General features: G+C 44.7%; 1 protein-coding gene across 5 annotated transcripts in view; it reads right to left on the bottom strand.

Moving 5' to 3' along the window:
- The window catches only part of FAM172A (family with sequence similarity 172 member A), a 369,694-nt gene that overhangs the window by 337,439 nt on the left and 15,704 nt on the right, over positions 1 to 16,551 (bottom strand). For all 5 annotated transcript variants that reach the window (XM_029056677.1, XM_029057209.1, XM_029057094.1 and 2 more), the window contains exons 2-3: positions 7,186 to 7,309; positions 4,189 to 4,290 (exon numbers count right to left, since the gene is read on the bottom strand). In XM_029056677.1, coding sequence (XP_028912510.1) covers positions 4,189 to 4,290; positions 7,186 to 7,291 — 208 coding nt within the window. In that variant the 5' untranslated portion in view covers positions 7,292 to 7,309. The remainder of the gene's footprint in view (positions 1 to 4,188; positions 4,291 to 7,185; positions 7,310 to 16,551) is intronic.

The following is a 16,551-nucleotide window of genomic DNA, read 5'->3' as shown; positions in this document are numbered from 1 at the left end:
TCTTTACCGCTGTTTTCAGAATCCTTGTCCACTCTGCAACTTTCAGCATTAATTTCCCCACAATTTTATACGTAAATCCTGTGGTCCCAAACGAGTGCTCAGTTTGCCTTAATTCTGTAGACTATTTTATGCATATTTTCCCCAATTGTTTTAATTGAATTCTACATATAACACTTGAAATTAAGAATCCACTCATCCCATTTGCTTTTTTCCCTTCAGCTTCCTGAATATGGTCATTTTGCTGTTCATTAGCACCTCCAAAGCAGGAGGGGAAGGAGAAAAACGTGAAGCCAAATTAGTTTTACTGCTTACTAATAATTCTCGTCCAAAATGTTCCAAAGGTGAACTGAAGGAGCTTATGAGGGTATCGGCTAGTCATCTTTAGCCAACCGGATAATTAAAGATAGACTACATAAAATAGCTAATTTTAATTCTGCTTAAAGAAAAGTTTTCTTGCAATAGTCTAAAAGTAAATCGATCTTTAGTCATTTCACATTTTCTGAATAAGCGTAAATTCCCATAAACACAAAATTTCTTTAAATTTTACTTTCAATGAGTATAGAAGATTTGAATTTTAAAGTACAACCCTTTGCAGCCTTAAAACATGCAACAACTTAACATCCTACGGGAAATCGGCCTTCTTATAATTATAATTATGGTATCTGTTAAGCGCTTACAATGTGCCAAGCACTGTTCTAAGCGCTGGGGTAGATAAGAGGTAATGAGGTTGTCCCACGTAGGGCACATAGTCTTCATCCCCCTTTAACAGAGGAGGGAACTGAGGCACAGAGAAATTAAGTGACTTGCCCAAGGTCACCCAGGTGAGACTTCTCTGCCGTACATTCAACTACTTCAACAAATGAGAATGGGAATTTGAATTGGTGAATTGTTACGCTCTTAGCACTCATCAGCTCTCCTAACTTTAGTTTTTATTTTTCAGCACCCAGAATCTGGTCCTCAATTCGTTGTTAACCGATTGTGGGTGCATTTGCCTCCCCTTCCAAACTTCATCATAACAGAGGGAGTTCGTCTGCTCTTTGTCAGACAAAGAAACCGGAGAGTGGGGGCAGGGTGAGAATCTGGGTAAACTTCACAAACTTCATCAATCTGAAGCAGGTTTCACTGGCTAGCTTTCACAGATCACTAGCCATTAGTTCTCTGAAGAAGTCATTCCAGACATCAGGTTCGCGACGGGTCTTCAGTGATATCCTACTGAGAGCTCACCTCCTCCAAGAGGCCTTCCCAGACTGAGCTTCCCCTTTCCCTTCTGCTCCCTCTTCACCTCCGCTCAGCTAAGCCCCCTTTCCCCCACTTTCCCTCTGCTCCTCCCCCTCTCCCTTCCCCTCCCCTCAGCACTCTGCTCATTTGCTCATTTGTATATATTTTTATTACCCTGCTTATTTTGTTAATGAGATGAACATCCTCTTGATTCTATTTATTGCTATTGTTTTTGTCTGTCTCCCCCGATTAGACTCTAAGTCCGTCAATGGGCAGGGATCGTCTCTATCTGTTGCCGAATTGTACATTCCAAGCGCTTAGTACAGTGCTCTGCACATAGTAAGCGCTCAATAAATACTACTGAATGAATAACACTCGGCCACCATTTCCCAATTTCAAACTTCAACCCCTTGCCTCATAGAAAACACGTGTGGACCATTAACCTTGAAGTCAAAGAGGTACGCGAGAGCAAAAGCTGAACTACATTACTCTAAATATGAGGAGCTGAAAAGTGACATGGTTGAAATCCTCTCTGAAAGAGCAACCATCACTCGCCTGACACTTTTAGTCTATACCTATCCTGAAAAATCCTCAGGGTATTTAAAAGCTAAAAGGTGTTGAAAAAAAAAGAATGATTACCGATCATAAGAGAATACTCTTTTTTCCACCCCTCACCGTAAGTGAACTTAGTGCTCGAGAAAAGGCGAGATTGACGGCAACGGAAACCAAAGCCCTTTATCCACGGAGCTGGGGCTGTTTGACTTCCCTAGAGCTTATCGAAGTTTTAAATGAGATTTTAAAAAGAAAAAAAAAATCACCGATCTTCTAAGACATTTGTACGATGAATCCCCAAAAGACATTTGTTGCTTCTAGTGTCTCCATCTAGATACTTGATACTCACCCCAACTCCTGACCCGCAGGAGTCATGTACATATCTGCAACTTATTTATACTAACCTCTCTCTCCCCCTTTAGACTGCAAGCCCCCTTGTGGGCAGGGAACGTGTCTATCAACTCTGTTGTTTTCTTCTCTCCCATGTGCTTAGCACACAGGGTCGTGCACACGTTAAGCACTCAATAAGTACCATTAATTTACTGACCTAAAACATTCCGCTTTAGGAATTTGATTTAAAAATGCATTCCAATATTTTCTTAGAATATGAGAATAGGCACTGTATATAGGATTTCTCGCAAACACAAAACATCTGATGGATTTTATAAAGTCACACCTGTTCACTAGGAATAAGGCAGGCCACCGACTGAGCCAATAATCCAGTTTAAACCAAACATTTCAGACAAAGAAATCACCTGCATGCTACCCTGCCTGTTTTATCTGCAATATAAAGTCTGGAAACTAATTATTTGGGACATCACTGCTACTGCAGGAGAACTTTCACTACAGAATTGCCCAGAGATTACAGCCACCACAAGGTACGTACCACCCAGGGATACAACTGTAAATTGTTTGACACTTATGACAAACCAATGTATCATCGCAAGATTCCCCCCAAGAGACAAAGCGTTTTCGGTCTGTCCCCTGCTGGCTGAGATTTTGGAATCAGGAAGTCTCACGAGATCGTGGAAGGGGCGGTCTGGGAGCTGACCTGCTCTAAGGAACTTTATGAAGGCAAGGAGACGGCTGCCGTCCCCAACTAAGTTGGATAGATTCTTCCCAGAAGTTGCAAAACCACTACCAAGGTCAGCAGTACGTGTTTCTACTTTTGCAGCCTCCTGAAGAGATTCAGAATTAGAGGACAACTCCTCATTTTGTAAATGCTGGGATATTAGGCTTTGAATCATCTTAAAGATTAAATAACTGTTCAGTGATGCTTGATGTAACAGTATGTCAAAATTTCATCTTTTTCCAGAGGGTTTTGGATGGATTCCAGTAGATAATCAATCTTATTTATTGAGCACTATGTGCAGAGCACTGTACTAAGCACTTGGGAGAGTACACAAACAGAATTAGACCTGTTCCCTGCCCGTAACGGCCTTACGGTCCAGTGTCTATACAACATGTAGTTCTACAGAAAAATATACCCAATAATACACCCATTCACGACACACAGATGTTTCTGGGTAAGCACATCACAACTATCAGGGGGCTTCCTGTGGTAGGACCCACTCCTTCTCAAATCAGAGTAGGGATATTCCCCTGTTTAATGAAAACTCTGTTAGCATTCTGACCATGAATCTTCTTATAAACTGAGAGGGAAATTCAGCTTTCTGTTTTTAAATAATCCATTACTGATCATCTTTGCCAGCCACTTGAGTTTAAACAGCATAAGAAACATCTTTCTGTACAACTGGATTACGATTTGAATGTATGCCACTGGACTGAAACTCAGGGTAGAAACTCACTTAATCTCTCTTCGCAGGTACCGTCGACTTTGGGGTATTCTACTGTGGACTTTTAATCTGACAGAGGATTAAATAGGAAAGGATACATCCTCAGAAACCCAATCAACTATTAAAAGTAGCACTTAGCTGTTCCGGACATGAAATTATTTATTACGATTGTTGTTCTGACGTACTTTTATGGCTATCTCTGATTAGAGTAGATCTCTGAGGGCAGGAAATGTTTCACTTGCCTCTTTTGTACTTCCCAAGTGCTTTAATACTAATCGTGGTATTTGTTAAGAGCTTACTGCGTTCCAGGGACCGTTCTGAGTGCCGGGATGGATACGGAGCAGAGAGTCTCTGTCCCACATGGGGCTCACAGTCTTAATCTCCATGATACAGATTAGGGAACTGAGGCACAGAGAAGTGACTTTCCCAGGGTCACACAGCAGACACATAGCAGAACCGGGATTAGAACCCAGGTGATTCTGACTCCCAGGCCCACACTCTATCCACTAAATCACTAAATCACTCTGGTTTACTACGGTGCACGACACCCAGTAAGCACCCGATAAATGCTGAGACCACCTGAATTTATATGCAAACCCTGCTTACAAGATACATCACTTACTTTCATTAAAAGCATATTCAAATCCTTCAAGAGAATCGGGAAACTCAAGAGGTGGCTCATCTTTTTTCATCAGTTCATCCAAGTCTATTCTCGATAATAAATCTGAAAAAAAAAAGGAAAGCTACTTAAGATCGTACACCGTTCACTTCCAGCATTAAGGAGAAATGAATCTAATAAATTTATTAAATCACAAATGAAATGTAGTTAAATAGCATTAATCTAAATCTGCCTTAAGTTTCTGTAGTTTTAGTTGAATTTTGTGATTATCTGGATTACCTAATATTGTCCGAATTAAAATCGCTGTATAGGTTATGAAAAGGCATAGCGATGAAATAATAAATACAATAACAACAGCATTTGTTAAGTGCTTACTGTGTGCCACGTACCGTACTAAGCAATGGTATAGATATCAGATTAGATACAAGGTGCTCAGGGTTCCACAAGGGAGCGAGTCCAGGAACTGAATCCCCAATTTACAGATAAGGAAACTGAGGCCCAGACAAGGTAAATCGCTTGCCCAAGATCGTACAGCAGCAGGCAAATAGTGGAGATGGAATTAGAACCCAGATCCTCTGCCTTCCGTTCCCACGCTCCTTCCTCTAGGCTTCGCTAAATCTCAATATTATCTAAATATTTTGGTTTATATTTTTAGAACAGCATGTTCAAGTCAAAGTTCTTTTGGCAACCAGAGCTTCGAGCACCCTTCTACATATGTGATGAATTTGAATGAAGTACTAAATTTATGCCTTAAAAAGAGAATTGAGAGCATCAGAAAATACTTCAAATTACCTGCTTTAAATGCCAGAATCTCATCACTGCCCACATTTACAGTACGAAACCTTGTGCCAAACTCAGGGGGATATAGAAGATTTTCAGGTCAGACACAGTCCCTGTTTCATATATGTTTCACGGTCTAAAGAGGTAGGAAGAAACTCACCCCCTTTTACAAACGGTGAAACTGAGCATGGATAAATTTGGTGACTGGTCTAAAAGCACAGAGCAGGCCAGTGACAGTGTGGAAATAGAACCCAGATTTCCTGCTTCTCAGTTTCACGCCCTTTCCACTAGGCTTTAGGCCTCCTCCTTTATTAGTAAAGTGATAGCATCGGGAAAGAATGGCCACTGAATCACGTGGACGCATAAACCTTATCATTATAAGTGAAGGACATGAGGAAAAGGGCATGTTTATAGCTTTGTTTTTTTTAAATCTGGCAGACTCTCCTACCCAAAAATAAAGTATTAAAAATATATTACAGAAAAAAACCCAAAACAGTGCTAATTGCAAACACCAGAAATGAGAAAAGACAAGCCATGGCTTATGCTGATAGGCTTACATTCTTAAAAAGCAGCAAGGAAAGTCAAGCGGCTCATCGATTCCCATCGTATCAGAGAATGAAGCTAGGGAAGGGAGCCTTATTTTCTGTCCCCCATCTGTTGGTGGACAATAAATCCATTTGTTTAGACCATTAGGAAAGCATGCTAAAGAAACAATGTCTGCTTCTACAGGATCTTTCCTTTGGTCTTTATTCCCCTCTCAGAAGGCACAATGATCGAACCCCAAACTTAGCAAAAACATCTGTACACTGCAGAATCTGCAATCATCGCAGACACAGTAAGAGGAAACGGGAAGCAGGCGGAGGGGAGAGAACAGGGAACTCACGCTTCCGCCTGCCTGGAATTCCCGCCCTGAAATCTGCTATCCACTCTATATTCAGAGTTTTCCTTTATAGAGCCATCTTCTCCCAGAAACATTTTTCAGTTAAGCTCCCTTTCTTGGTGAGCTTCCCCCCACCTCCAGCACTCAGGTAATAATAATAATAATGTTGGTATTTTTGTTAAGCGTTTACTATGTGCAGAGCACTGTTCTGAACGCTGGGGGAGATACAGGGTCATCAGGTTGTCCCACGTGAGGCTCACAGTCTTCATCCTCATTTTAGAAATGAGGTAACTGAGGCACAGAGAAGTTAAGTGACTTGTCCACAGTCACACAGCTGAGGAGTGGCAGAGCCGGAATTCGAACCCATGACCTCTGACTCCCAAGCCCAGGCTCTTTCCACTATATGTGTATAGGTATATTTCATTTCTTGCCTGTTTTTTTTTTATCATTTGTACTACATTCTTATTCTCTTATTCTTATACTTATTGACGATTTGCAATTTATGTCTGCTTGCTTCCTTATTATTATTATTATTAAATACTATTGTCTTTTCTCTTTTAAAAGCAAATCTAGAACAAAATGACCCCAATGAAGGATAATGGGAACAAAAGACAAAATGAACCGAAACCCCGGAGGACTCGCTCATCACAATAAAGGGTGAAATACCCCCAACTGCTCTGTCTACAGAACTCGGATAAAGTGGACAAGGTGAACCAGCTCCAACAGATCATTCGTGCTGTGAAATGGAATTTTTAGTCTGAATTGTCCAACTGTGCTGTCCTCGTGGAGCTTATCAACTGGAAAACGGCTCAGCCCTAACCACCTAGAAGGATATTATGGAACTGCAGAAAAAAAATTTCTCTTGCCTCATCTGAGAGTTTAATTATAGTTGTCCCATTCTGTGCACTGGCGCTTCACCACAACACAGATTAGACCTATAAGGCACAATTTCATCCTCATGTGATTACCAGTGTTTACACTTCAAGTTGGACACCAAAACCTAAAACACCTAAGCAAAATCATGAAATGTTCTAATAAACATAAATATAAACATACAAAATCTAGATGAACCACGTAGGCTTAACACGTGATGAGCTAAAATTACATTTTCACATAATTCATTGTTCGGTAAGAAGATAAAACTAATTTCGCACTGTTAAACGTGTGGTATATAATATTTTCAACGGTTCATACTTATTTTAAAAGTAGCAAGTGGCACAAAACTCCACAGATAGGATGGGAGCTAAAAAGACCTCTTGAAATTCAAATCTACATGTTTTCATCATATTTCCCCAACTCAGATATAGTAATTCACTCGACAGAAGAAATCGGACGGATACCTTTTAGAGCTGTAGTCTTTTCTTTTTCATCTGGACCTCCCTGCTGGAGCTGTGCCATGTTTATGCAGAAGGACACCCAAACGGAAGAAATGAAGGAAACAGACATCAATCTTCAGAAGACAGTCTAAAACGAATTAGGGTAATGCATCAGTCACACTGCTTCTTTTCGCTTTCCCGGATCACCTGAAATTTTTCAACATTTCATCGTGAAAATTTTAACGTGACTCCAATGTGAAAGGCGATCCAGGCCAGGAATCAGTGTTTGGTTCCGGGAACCCCGGCAAGTTCTCCAAAGGTTATCTTGGATCGACTGTCCTAGAATATCAACTCTACCTGGAACAAGACAAAAATATGCATTCTGCACGATCTATCCCGTACTCAAGGCGGATCTGCAAACATCTTGGGCAAGTTAGAGTCCACCCATCTGAAATGGAAGCTCTAGATCATTGTCGATCTTGACGCTTCTTGATGTTGATATAGGTGACTTATTTCTAGCTGTAATTTATTTACATTAATGTCCGCCTCCCTCTCTGGCCTGTAAATTCGTTGTATGGAACGCGTCTACCCGCTCCGTTATAGCGTACTCTCCGAAGCGCTCAGTACTGCACTCTGCACACAGTAAGCGCTCAATAAAATTGATCGATTGATGCTCCCGACGAGGGCAGAAAGCCACCGAATGCCTCCCACTAGGCTCCTCTCTGAGAATCTCAGCCACCGGCTATAATCACTGGAAAGGGAGGAAGGGAAAGAAAAACAGAACAAAGGGAGGAGAGAAAAAGAGGGGAGAGGCAAGGAATGAATGACCCATCCTTCAGCCCAGCAACAACATTTAATAATAATAATAATGTCGGTATTTGTTAAGCGCTTACTATGTGTCAAGCACTGTTCTAAGAGCTGCGGTAGGTAATAATAATAATGATAGCATTTGTCATGCTCTTATTATGCGCAAAGCACTGTTCTAAGCGCTGGGGTGGATACAAGGTGATCAGGTTGTCCCAAGTGGGGCTCACAGTCTTAATCCCCATTTTACAGATGAGGTAACTGAGGCACAGAGAAGTGAAGTGACTTGCCCGAGGTCACACGGCTGACAAGCGGCGGAGCCGAGATTAGAACCCACGACCTCTGACTCCCAAGCCCAGGCTCTTTCCACTGAGCCACGCTGGGTAGATGCAAGGCGATCAGGTTGTCCCACCCAGGGCTCACGGTCTTCATCCCCATTTTCCAGATGAGGCCCGGAAAAGTGAAGTGTCTTGCCCAAGGTCACTCAGCTGACAAGCGGCAGAGCCGGGATTAGAACCCACGACCTCTGACTCCCAAGCCCGGGCTCTTTCCACTGAGCCACACTGCTGCTCTAATGTTGGTACTTAAGTGCTTACTATGTGCAGAGCGCTGTTCTAAGCACTGGGGGAGATGCAGGGTAATCAGGTTGTCCCACGTGAGGCTCACAGTTAACCCCCATTTTACAGACGAGGTAATCAATCAACCTCGCCCCTCTAGACTGTGAGCCCATTGCGGGCAGTCTCTCTCTATTGCTCTATTGTACTTTCCAAGTGCTTAATACAGTGCTCTGCACACAGTAAGCGCTCAATAAATATGACCGAATGAATGAATGAAGGAGGGATAGAAGACAGGCTAACAGAGTTGGTAGACCATCTCCCGCCCACAAAGGAACTTATCGTCTAGAGCGGGGGACAGACATTAAAATAATGACCGTCACTTACTGAGTGACGAGCACTGTACTACGGGCTTCAGACGGAGGTAGAGCCGGAGAACAAAGCAGACTACGCGACTGGAGAGAGATTGGTGCATGAGCCCACCCAGGGCCAAAGAGGATTCTTGAACGAGTCAGTTAGGAAGAAGGCGCCCAGAAAAGGGAAATTCCAGAGAGGGACCACCTAGACTGTAAGGGCAGAAACTGTGCCTGGCTACTCTTATATTGTACTCTCCCAGGCTCTTAGTACAGTGTTCCGCACCCGGTAAGCCTTCAATAAATAGGTCTGGCTGACTAGGGAAGCAGGGAGTATAAAGGATGGAGTGGGAAGTGGCAGACGGAATCACTTCTGACGATTTGGACAGGGTCTTGCGACTTTTTGAATAGAGCTTTGGTACCGACACATTTATTCTCACTCTCTTGGCAGCGGCAGCAGATTCTGACAAATGGATGACATCTCCTCACTAGTCACGTCCCCCTAGTCTAGGGGCTACCTAAGGATAACAGCAGGAGAATAATAATAATAACTGTGGTATTTGTTAGGCGCTTACCGTGTGCCAGGCTCCGTACTAAGCGCTGAGGAGGACACGGGCAGATAGGGTTGGACACAGTCCCCTCCCCACCTGGGGTTCACAGTCTCAATCTCCATTTTCCAGATGAGGTAACTGAGGCCCAGAGAAGTCAAGTGACTCGCTCGGGGTCACCCAGCGGACACGTGGCGGGGTCGGGACTCGAACCCATTACCTGCTGACTCCCAGGCAATGCTGCTTCTCCTAAACCCGGCGGACTATAGGACTGGGGCTGAGTGGGATGGGGAAAGAAGCCACTCCTGATGTATAAACTGGGTAGTAGGGTAGGGGAATGAGATACTCCCGGCCCCGCCAATCTCCAAAGGAAGAAAGTTAGAGGAGAAAAGGTGCGGGTGGATTAGTTTCAGGATGCAGGGCATCAGCCCCTGAGGCAGCCGGATCATTTCGCGGCATGGAGTACGACTGGAAAGCAAAAGGGAAGGAGTTTTGTAACTTCCTGCAGTTGCAGGAAGACAGTTGTGTTGGAGTGAGAGCGCGGAAGGGTGACAGTTCATTCATTCATTCAGTAGTATTTATTGAGCGCTTACTAAGCGCTTGGAATGTACAATTCCGCAACAGACAATCCCTGCCCAGTGACGGGCTTACAGTCTAAATGGGGGAGACAGACAGCAAAGCAAAACAGAACAAAACAAAAACAAGACATCGTCTAGATAAACAGAATCGAGGGGATGTACACCTCATTAACAAAATAAATAGGGTCATAAATAATATATACAAATGAGCACAGTGCTGAGGGGAGGGGAAGGGGGAGAAATAGAGGGGGAGCAGAGGGAAAGGGGAAGCTCAGTCTGGGAAGGCCTCTTGGAGGAGGTGAGCTCTCAGGAGGGCTTTGAAGAGGGGAAGAGAGTCAGTTTGGCAGAGGTGAGGAGGGAGTGTGTTCCAGGACAGCGGGAGGACGCGGCCCAGGGGTCGACGGCGGGAAAGGCGAGATCGGGGGACGGCGAGGAGGCGAGCGGCAGAGGAGCGGAGCGTGCGGGGTGGGCGGTAGAGAGAAGGGAAGTGAGGTAGGAGGGGGAAAGGTGATGGAGAGCTTTGAAGCCAAGAATGAGGAGTTTTTGTTTCGTGTGAAGGTTGATAGTTGGAGGTGAAATACAAGAGAAATGTAACGTAACAGCCCTGGCACCCTCTAAAGAAACCACCTTGGCCAGAAAGAAAGAAATCTGGCTTCATATACACAAGTTGCCTTGGCAACAGCCAATTTCAGGAAGGGGAGAAGGCCAAACGCTTTAACTTGTTCCATCCATTTCCCCTAAAAGAACTACTCCAACCTCCACATACCTTGGCTCCAGCAGCGCTGAGGCCGAAGTGCATTTGCTCTTGCTAGAGAGCTCTGCTCCACTCACTCTTGAGCGCTGACGTCCAATCGATAATAATAATGACGGTATTTGTGAAGTCCTTACTATGGGCCAAGCACCGTATTAAGCCCTGAGGTAGGTAGACGATAATCAGGGCCCACATGGGGCTCACAATCAGAGCGGAAGAGAGAACAGGTACTGAATCCTCATCTCGCAGATGAGGAAACGGAGACCCGGAGTTAAGTGACTTGCCCAAGGTCACGCAGCTGGTCCGCGGACTCCCGGGCCGGTGCTCTTTCCACCGGGCACGCTGCTTCTCTAATCGTCTTGCTTTGTAAGCCACTTGGTTAGAGTACCACACGTTTCTTGGACCTTGTTGTTGTAATTGATGCAGGAAACTGTTCGCTAGGTGGAAGAAAACTTTAAATACTGAGAATTCTTTTATGTAACAGATACATTCTTACCTATTTAATCTACCCACTCTTGAAAACAAATTTGGTATAAAACTACTTGCACTATCATGGAGCTTCCGACCTCTTTCTTACATCTTTAAACAAAAAAGATAAAGAGCAGCAGCAGGGACTAGTGGATGAAGCACGGGCCTGGGAGTCAAAAGGACCTGGGTTCCAATCTCAGCTCTGCGGCCGGTCTACCGTGCGACCTCGGGCAAGTCACTTAACTTCTCTGCGCCTCAGTTACCTCGTCTGTAGAATGGGGATGAAGGTTTTGAGTTGCAGGTGGGACACGGACTCTGTCCAACCTGATTAGCTTGTGTCAGAACGGTGCCCGACACAAAGTAAGCGTCTAAAAGACGTCTGATCCAATCCCACACCACGCACGGTTCCCGGAAATGTTCAATAAGGAATTCCAGTAGCCCTAATACAAAAATCAATTAAAATCAAATTCCACTCTATTTGGACCACAGGAAATAAGATACGCTGCTCTTTCAAGCTGTCGACTGAAGGCAGACAAACTACAATCATGGGGAAAAAAAGAAAATTCAAATATGAAAAACAGAATTACTTTAATGGTGAGGATTTATAATTACACTAATTAACAGAATCAACCTACTCTGAATGCCAATAGTTTCGGTAAAATCATCCATTTACCTCTTTCCTCCAGTAAGCAGGCCGTAGTTTCTAAATGTGAATGAATGCCGTTAAAGCTCTTGAAATTCAGGCATTTTAATGTCTAATCAAGAATGTAGAAAATTCACAACACAATGTGCTAACTAAAATGATAGTGAGGTTCTGATTTTAGGACAGCTTTCCATTTTAGTTTTAAATGAATGGCCTACTCAAAACGGTTTGGATTAAAAGTAACATTTAGACGTGCGAATAATGGCAAAGATGGCCATAATCCATGTCGCCCCGTGACCCTGCAGATCACACGCCCTGCAATGTGCCAAAAAACGAGTCCGACGACACCTTTAGCCAAGAACGCATTTTCCCTTGGCATAAAGGAAACTGTAAACTCTCCTCTTTAACAGAGATCAATCCAAATCTGCCAATATCTTTAAAGACTGCAATTCCAGTACTATTGTGTCAGGAAGAGGGCCATTTTGTGGAAGACACCTCTTGAGAAGCAACGTGGCTCAGTGGAAAGAGCCCGGGCTTGGGAGTCAGAGGTCGTGGGTTCCAATCCCGGCTCTGCCACTTGTCAGCTGTGTGCTCGTGGGCAAGTCACTTCACTTCTCTGTGCCTCAGCTATCTCATCTGTAAAAATGGGGATGAAGACTGTGAGCCTCACGTGGGACAACCTGATGACCCTGCATCTACCCCAGCGCTCGGCACATAGTAAGCACTTAACAAATACCACCATTATTATTATTACTATTATCACAAGGGAGCCAGAGCTGTAGTTGGGTCAACACTCTCCGGATAAAGTTTCCCCCCCAGATCTGGCAGACCAATGTGACCCAATCCCACGTAGCTCTGAACCTGCCCCGGGAACACTGAGGTCAGTGTGGTGAACAACACCTGGTGCTCTTCGCCCCTCTGTCCAGGCTGGTGATTTGAGAACACCCCTGTAAAACCAGCGAATCAGCAGAGGAGGGAGGGAAATCACGCAAGGGCAAGCTTATGAATAAATCTGAACTGAAATGGGTGCCTTCATCTTTTTCATCCGGGCAATACTCTCCCTAATAGTACACCATCCAGGCTTGGCTTAAGATTGCCTCTAACGCCCCGACATCGCTGTATTTCGAAGGACGGCAACCCGTTCCGTCCCTTACCACCACTCGGACACCACCGGCTTCACCGTGGCCAATCTCTTTCGGTTTTAAAGACCGAGGAGTTCGGCGACGCCCTCCTTCGCGCTTGGTTTCGGCCCACGCTACACGGCCTCAATGGAAGAACGTTCATTCCAAAAATTAAATGCGATCGCTCTTCATTGTTCTGACTAGACCACGTTATCCAGCACACACTTGCACCTACCAATTCACAGTTGTTAAACTGACGAGGGCATCTCCCGACACCTAGGAGGCTGCTAATTAACCTGCTCGTGACGCTAGACCTCACAATACCGTAGGCAGAGCGTATAAGCAGGAAGCAAAAGCAATCTGTCTGTTGCTCTCATACTTATTGTGGTACATTTTTACCCTCTTGAGTTGTGTTCCATGGCTGCGGCACAGCTGGTGGAGCTAAATCGGGAACATTATCAATTCTCGATTTAGTTTTCCTAATAAAAATTCAGTTATAACCCGCACGAACACAGATAAACACTGCCGAAAATGCAGCCGGCAAACAGTTTGATATATATTAATATGTGCACTCGACATAGCTTATTTGGCATTATCTGACGGAGGTCAGGTTATAGGAAATAAAGCAGCAGAAGGTTTTTACTGACGCCAAGTGGGACGGGGTTGACACGCCGTACGGTTCGTGATAACCGCTACTGTTTAAATTTAGTTTTGCTAGAAACGGTTAGAGTATAAAGGAGATTCAAAACATCTCAGTTTGCGATTTCATTCCGTGAACTACACAAAGCAATTATCGTATCTTCTTTCCTTCTACCATCCCAACAGAGAATCCACGATGTATAAATAAAGCTATAAATAACTTGTCATCTGTAATCTTTATCGAGTCAGCATTTCGAAACGCGGAATATTTCTCCGGTGCCCTGTCTCCTCGGCATCTGGCAGAAACACCTAGAAAGAGCACATGCCAAGCTACCAGCCACTCCCCACCCCCCGCACCCTCCCCAACACATTTTTTTGGTTTTTCTGGTCTGGCGGAACATTGGTGAAATGTAAAACAGGAAACCCGGAGGTTCCGAAGTGAGTTTCCATTACTTTCTAAAAAAACGCGGTTGGGTGGCTGGTAGGTTCTAAAAGAAAAACGGGGAGGGGGGATGGTGCTGTTGGAGGGGAAATATTGCTTATCCCAGAATGAGCTTCCCCTTTTCCCTCTGCTCCCCCTCTACCCCCCCTTCACCTCCCCTCAGGTAAGCCCTCTTTTCCCCCCTTTCCCTGTGCTCCTTCCCCTCCCCTCAGCACTGCACTCATCCGCTCAACTGTACATATTTTCATTACCCCATTTATTTTGTTAATGAGATGTACATCACCTTGATTTTTATTGCTATTGTTTTAATGAGATGTTCATCCCCTTGATTCTATTTATCGCTATTGTTTTTGTCTGTCCGTCTCCCCCGATTAGACTGTAAGCCCGTCAATGGGCAGGGACTGTATCTGTTGCCGATTTGTACATTCCAAGCGCTTACTACAGGGCTCTGCACATAGTAAGCGCTCAATAAATACTATCGAATGAATGAATGAATGAATGACTTCTGTTTTCTAGAGGTCCTAGCGCAGGCTTGGAGAAGCTGCTCCTAGAGACGGTAGGAAAGTCAGCCTGTCCAAATTACTAGCAGCCAAGGAAATCAAGGACAGACCCATTCCCCTGAGGGTTCTAGCAGAAGCGATCCTCAGGAGCCACAAACCCAATCTCTGGGATCGTCTTGGAACCTTCCCACCCTCGCATATCTGTCTCAGTCCATTCCTCCACCTTCGGGGCTGTACTGGACACTGTAGACAGCACCACCGCCCTTCTCAAACCCGTAACGTGAGGTACGAGACTAGAAAGTAGATTTTGCTTCTTCCCGGCTGTCCCAAGCACTAGGAACGACACGACACCGATGGCCCCCGCTGATATCAGCCAAGGCAACGTGGCTTAGTGGAAAGAGCAGGGGCTTGGGAGTCAGAGGACATGGGTTCTAATCCCGGCTCCGCCACCTGTCTGCTGTGTTTCCTTGGGCAAGCTGCTTAACTTCTCTGTGCCTCAGTTACCTCATCTGTAAAATGGGGATTAAAACTGTGAGCCTCACATGGGACAACTTGATTACCCTGTATCTACCCCAGCGCTTGCCACCTTAAAATATTATCATTATTACTATTATCCCACATGCTTCACGGGGCATGTGACCTAGCTGGCATCAGTTTTGAGAAAACCAATTATAATAATAATTGCAATAGTTGTTAAGAGCCAACTGTGTGCCAAGCACTGTACTAAGTGCTGGGGCAGGTACAAGATAATCAGGTATCACCTGGGACTCACGGTCTAATTAAGAGGAAGAATAGGTATTGAATCCCCATTCTGCAGATGACGGAACTGAGGCCCGGAGAAGATAAATGACTTGCCCAAGGTCACAGAGCAGGTAAGTGGCAGAGACGCAATCAGAACCCGGGACTTCTGATTCCCTACCCACGCTCTTCCCACCAGATCGCACTGCTTTCTCAGACTAAATAAAATCAAGTAAAATCCTTGGAGTAACCACTGGAGAGGGGAATCGGGATTCGAATGAGAAGAGAAATGTTTACCTAGTTCTTTGGGCACAGAAATGAGTTCGACAAAATGCTGTTTGTTTAAATGACAGATGCAGAAAATGCCACTTTTCCTTCATGACAGCTAAGCTCCCTTTCTCCGAAAAACAGATGTTACTTTGTTCTTTTTTCCAACACAGATTAGCACTGAGAAAATTATAAAGCTTCCCGGCCGGAGAAGAGTAACGGTAAGCTTTGCAATGTAGTCTGGGACACGCCTGATGACATTTAATAAGGCACTGGGCCACCTTATGATCACCTGTAACCTTAGATGCGTCACCTGCGATGAATTGTATGCAGAAGATCCTCAACTAATAAATTAGTGTACACCTCCAACTACGATAATGGGATTAGATGCTCGCAGAAACCCGCGTGAGGAAAAACTTTTATCATCGCGATAGGAGCCACATTTATCGACAGCTCTTTGGGTAGCTTGAATGACATTAGAGCCCCTCTCAGGACCACACCTGGAGAGTTTCCAGTATCCTTCCAGTCTCGGCTACCGGAGGGAGAGTCAAGCAGAGGCCCGCCCATTCCATTCCTAGCTCGGGCAGTGGCCGGCGAGTGGAAGGCCATCGGCTACTAATCAAAACTCAACCGTGCTGGGCAGCAGCGGCACGGGAGAGAGTCGAGGGCAGAGACTCAAGTTTACCGCGTGGAAGAAGGCGATGGTAAACTTTTTCCCAAGAAAACTCTCTGGATCCACTACCGGAACGAACGCAGATGGAGGTGGGGCGTTCTGGGAGAGATTCATTCATTCATTCAATAGTATTTATTGAGCGCTTACTATGATGTGACCATGGAGTCGCTATGGGTCGGAGACGATAAAACAGCTTAACTACTCGACACTTCAAAGTACTGAACTCTACACTGTAAGTTAATTTTGGCAAGGAATGTGTCTGTTGTACTCTCCTAAGCGCTTATTACAGTGTTCTCCGTACGGTAAGCGCT

The sequence above is a fragment of the Ornithorhynchus anatinus genome, chromosome 1 (assembly GCF_004115215.2).
Source record: "Ornithorhynchus anatinus isolate Pmale09 chromosome 1, mOrnAna1.pri.v4, whole genome shotgun sequence".
NCBI lineage: Eukaryota > Metazoa > Chordata > Mammalia > Monotremata > Ornithorhynchidae > Ornithorhynchus > Ornithorhynchus anatinus.
The sequence above is the reverse complement of the archived record's forward strand: the minus strand, read 5'-3'. Positions and strand labels throughout refer to the sequence as shown.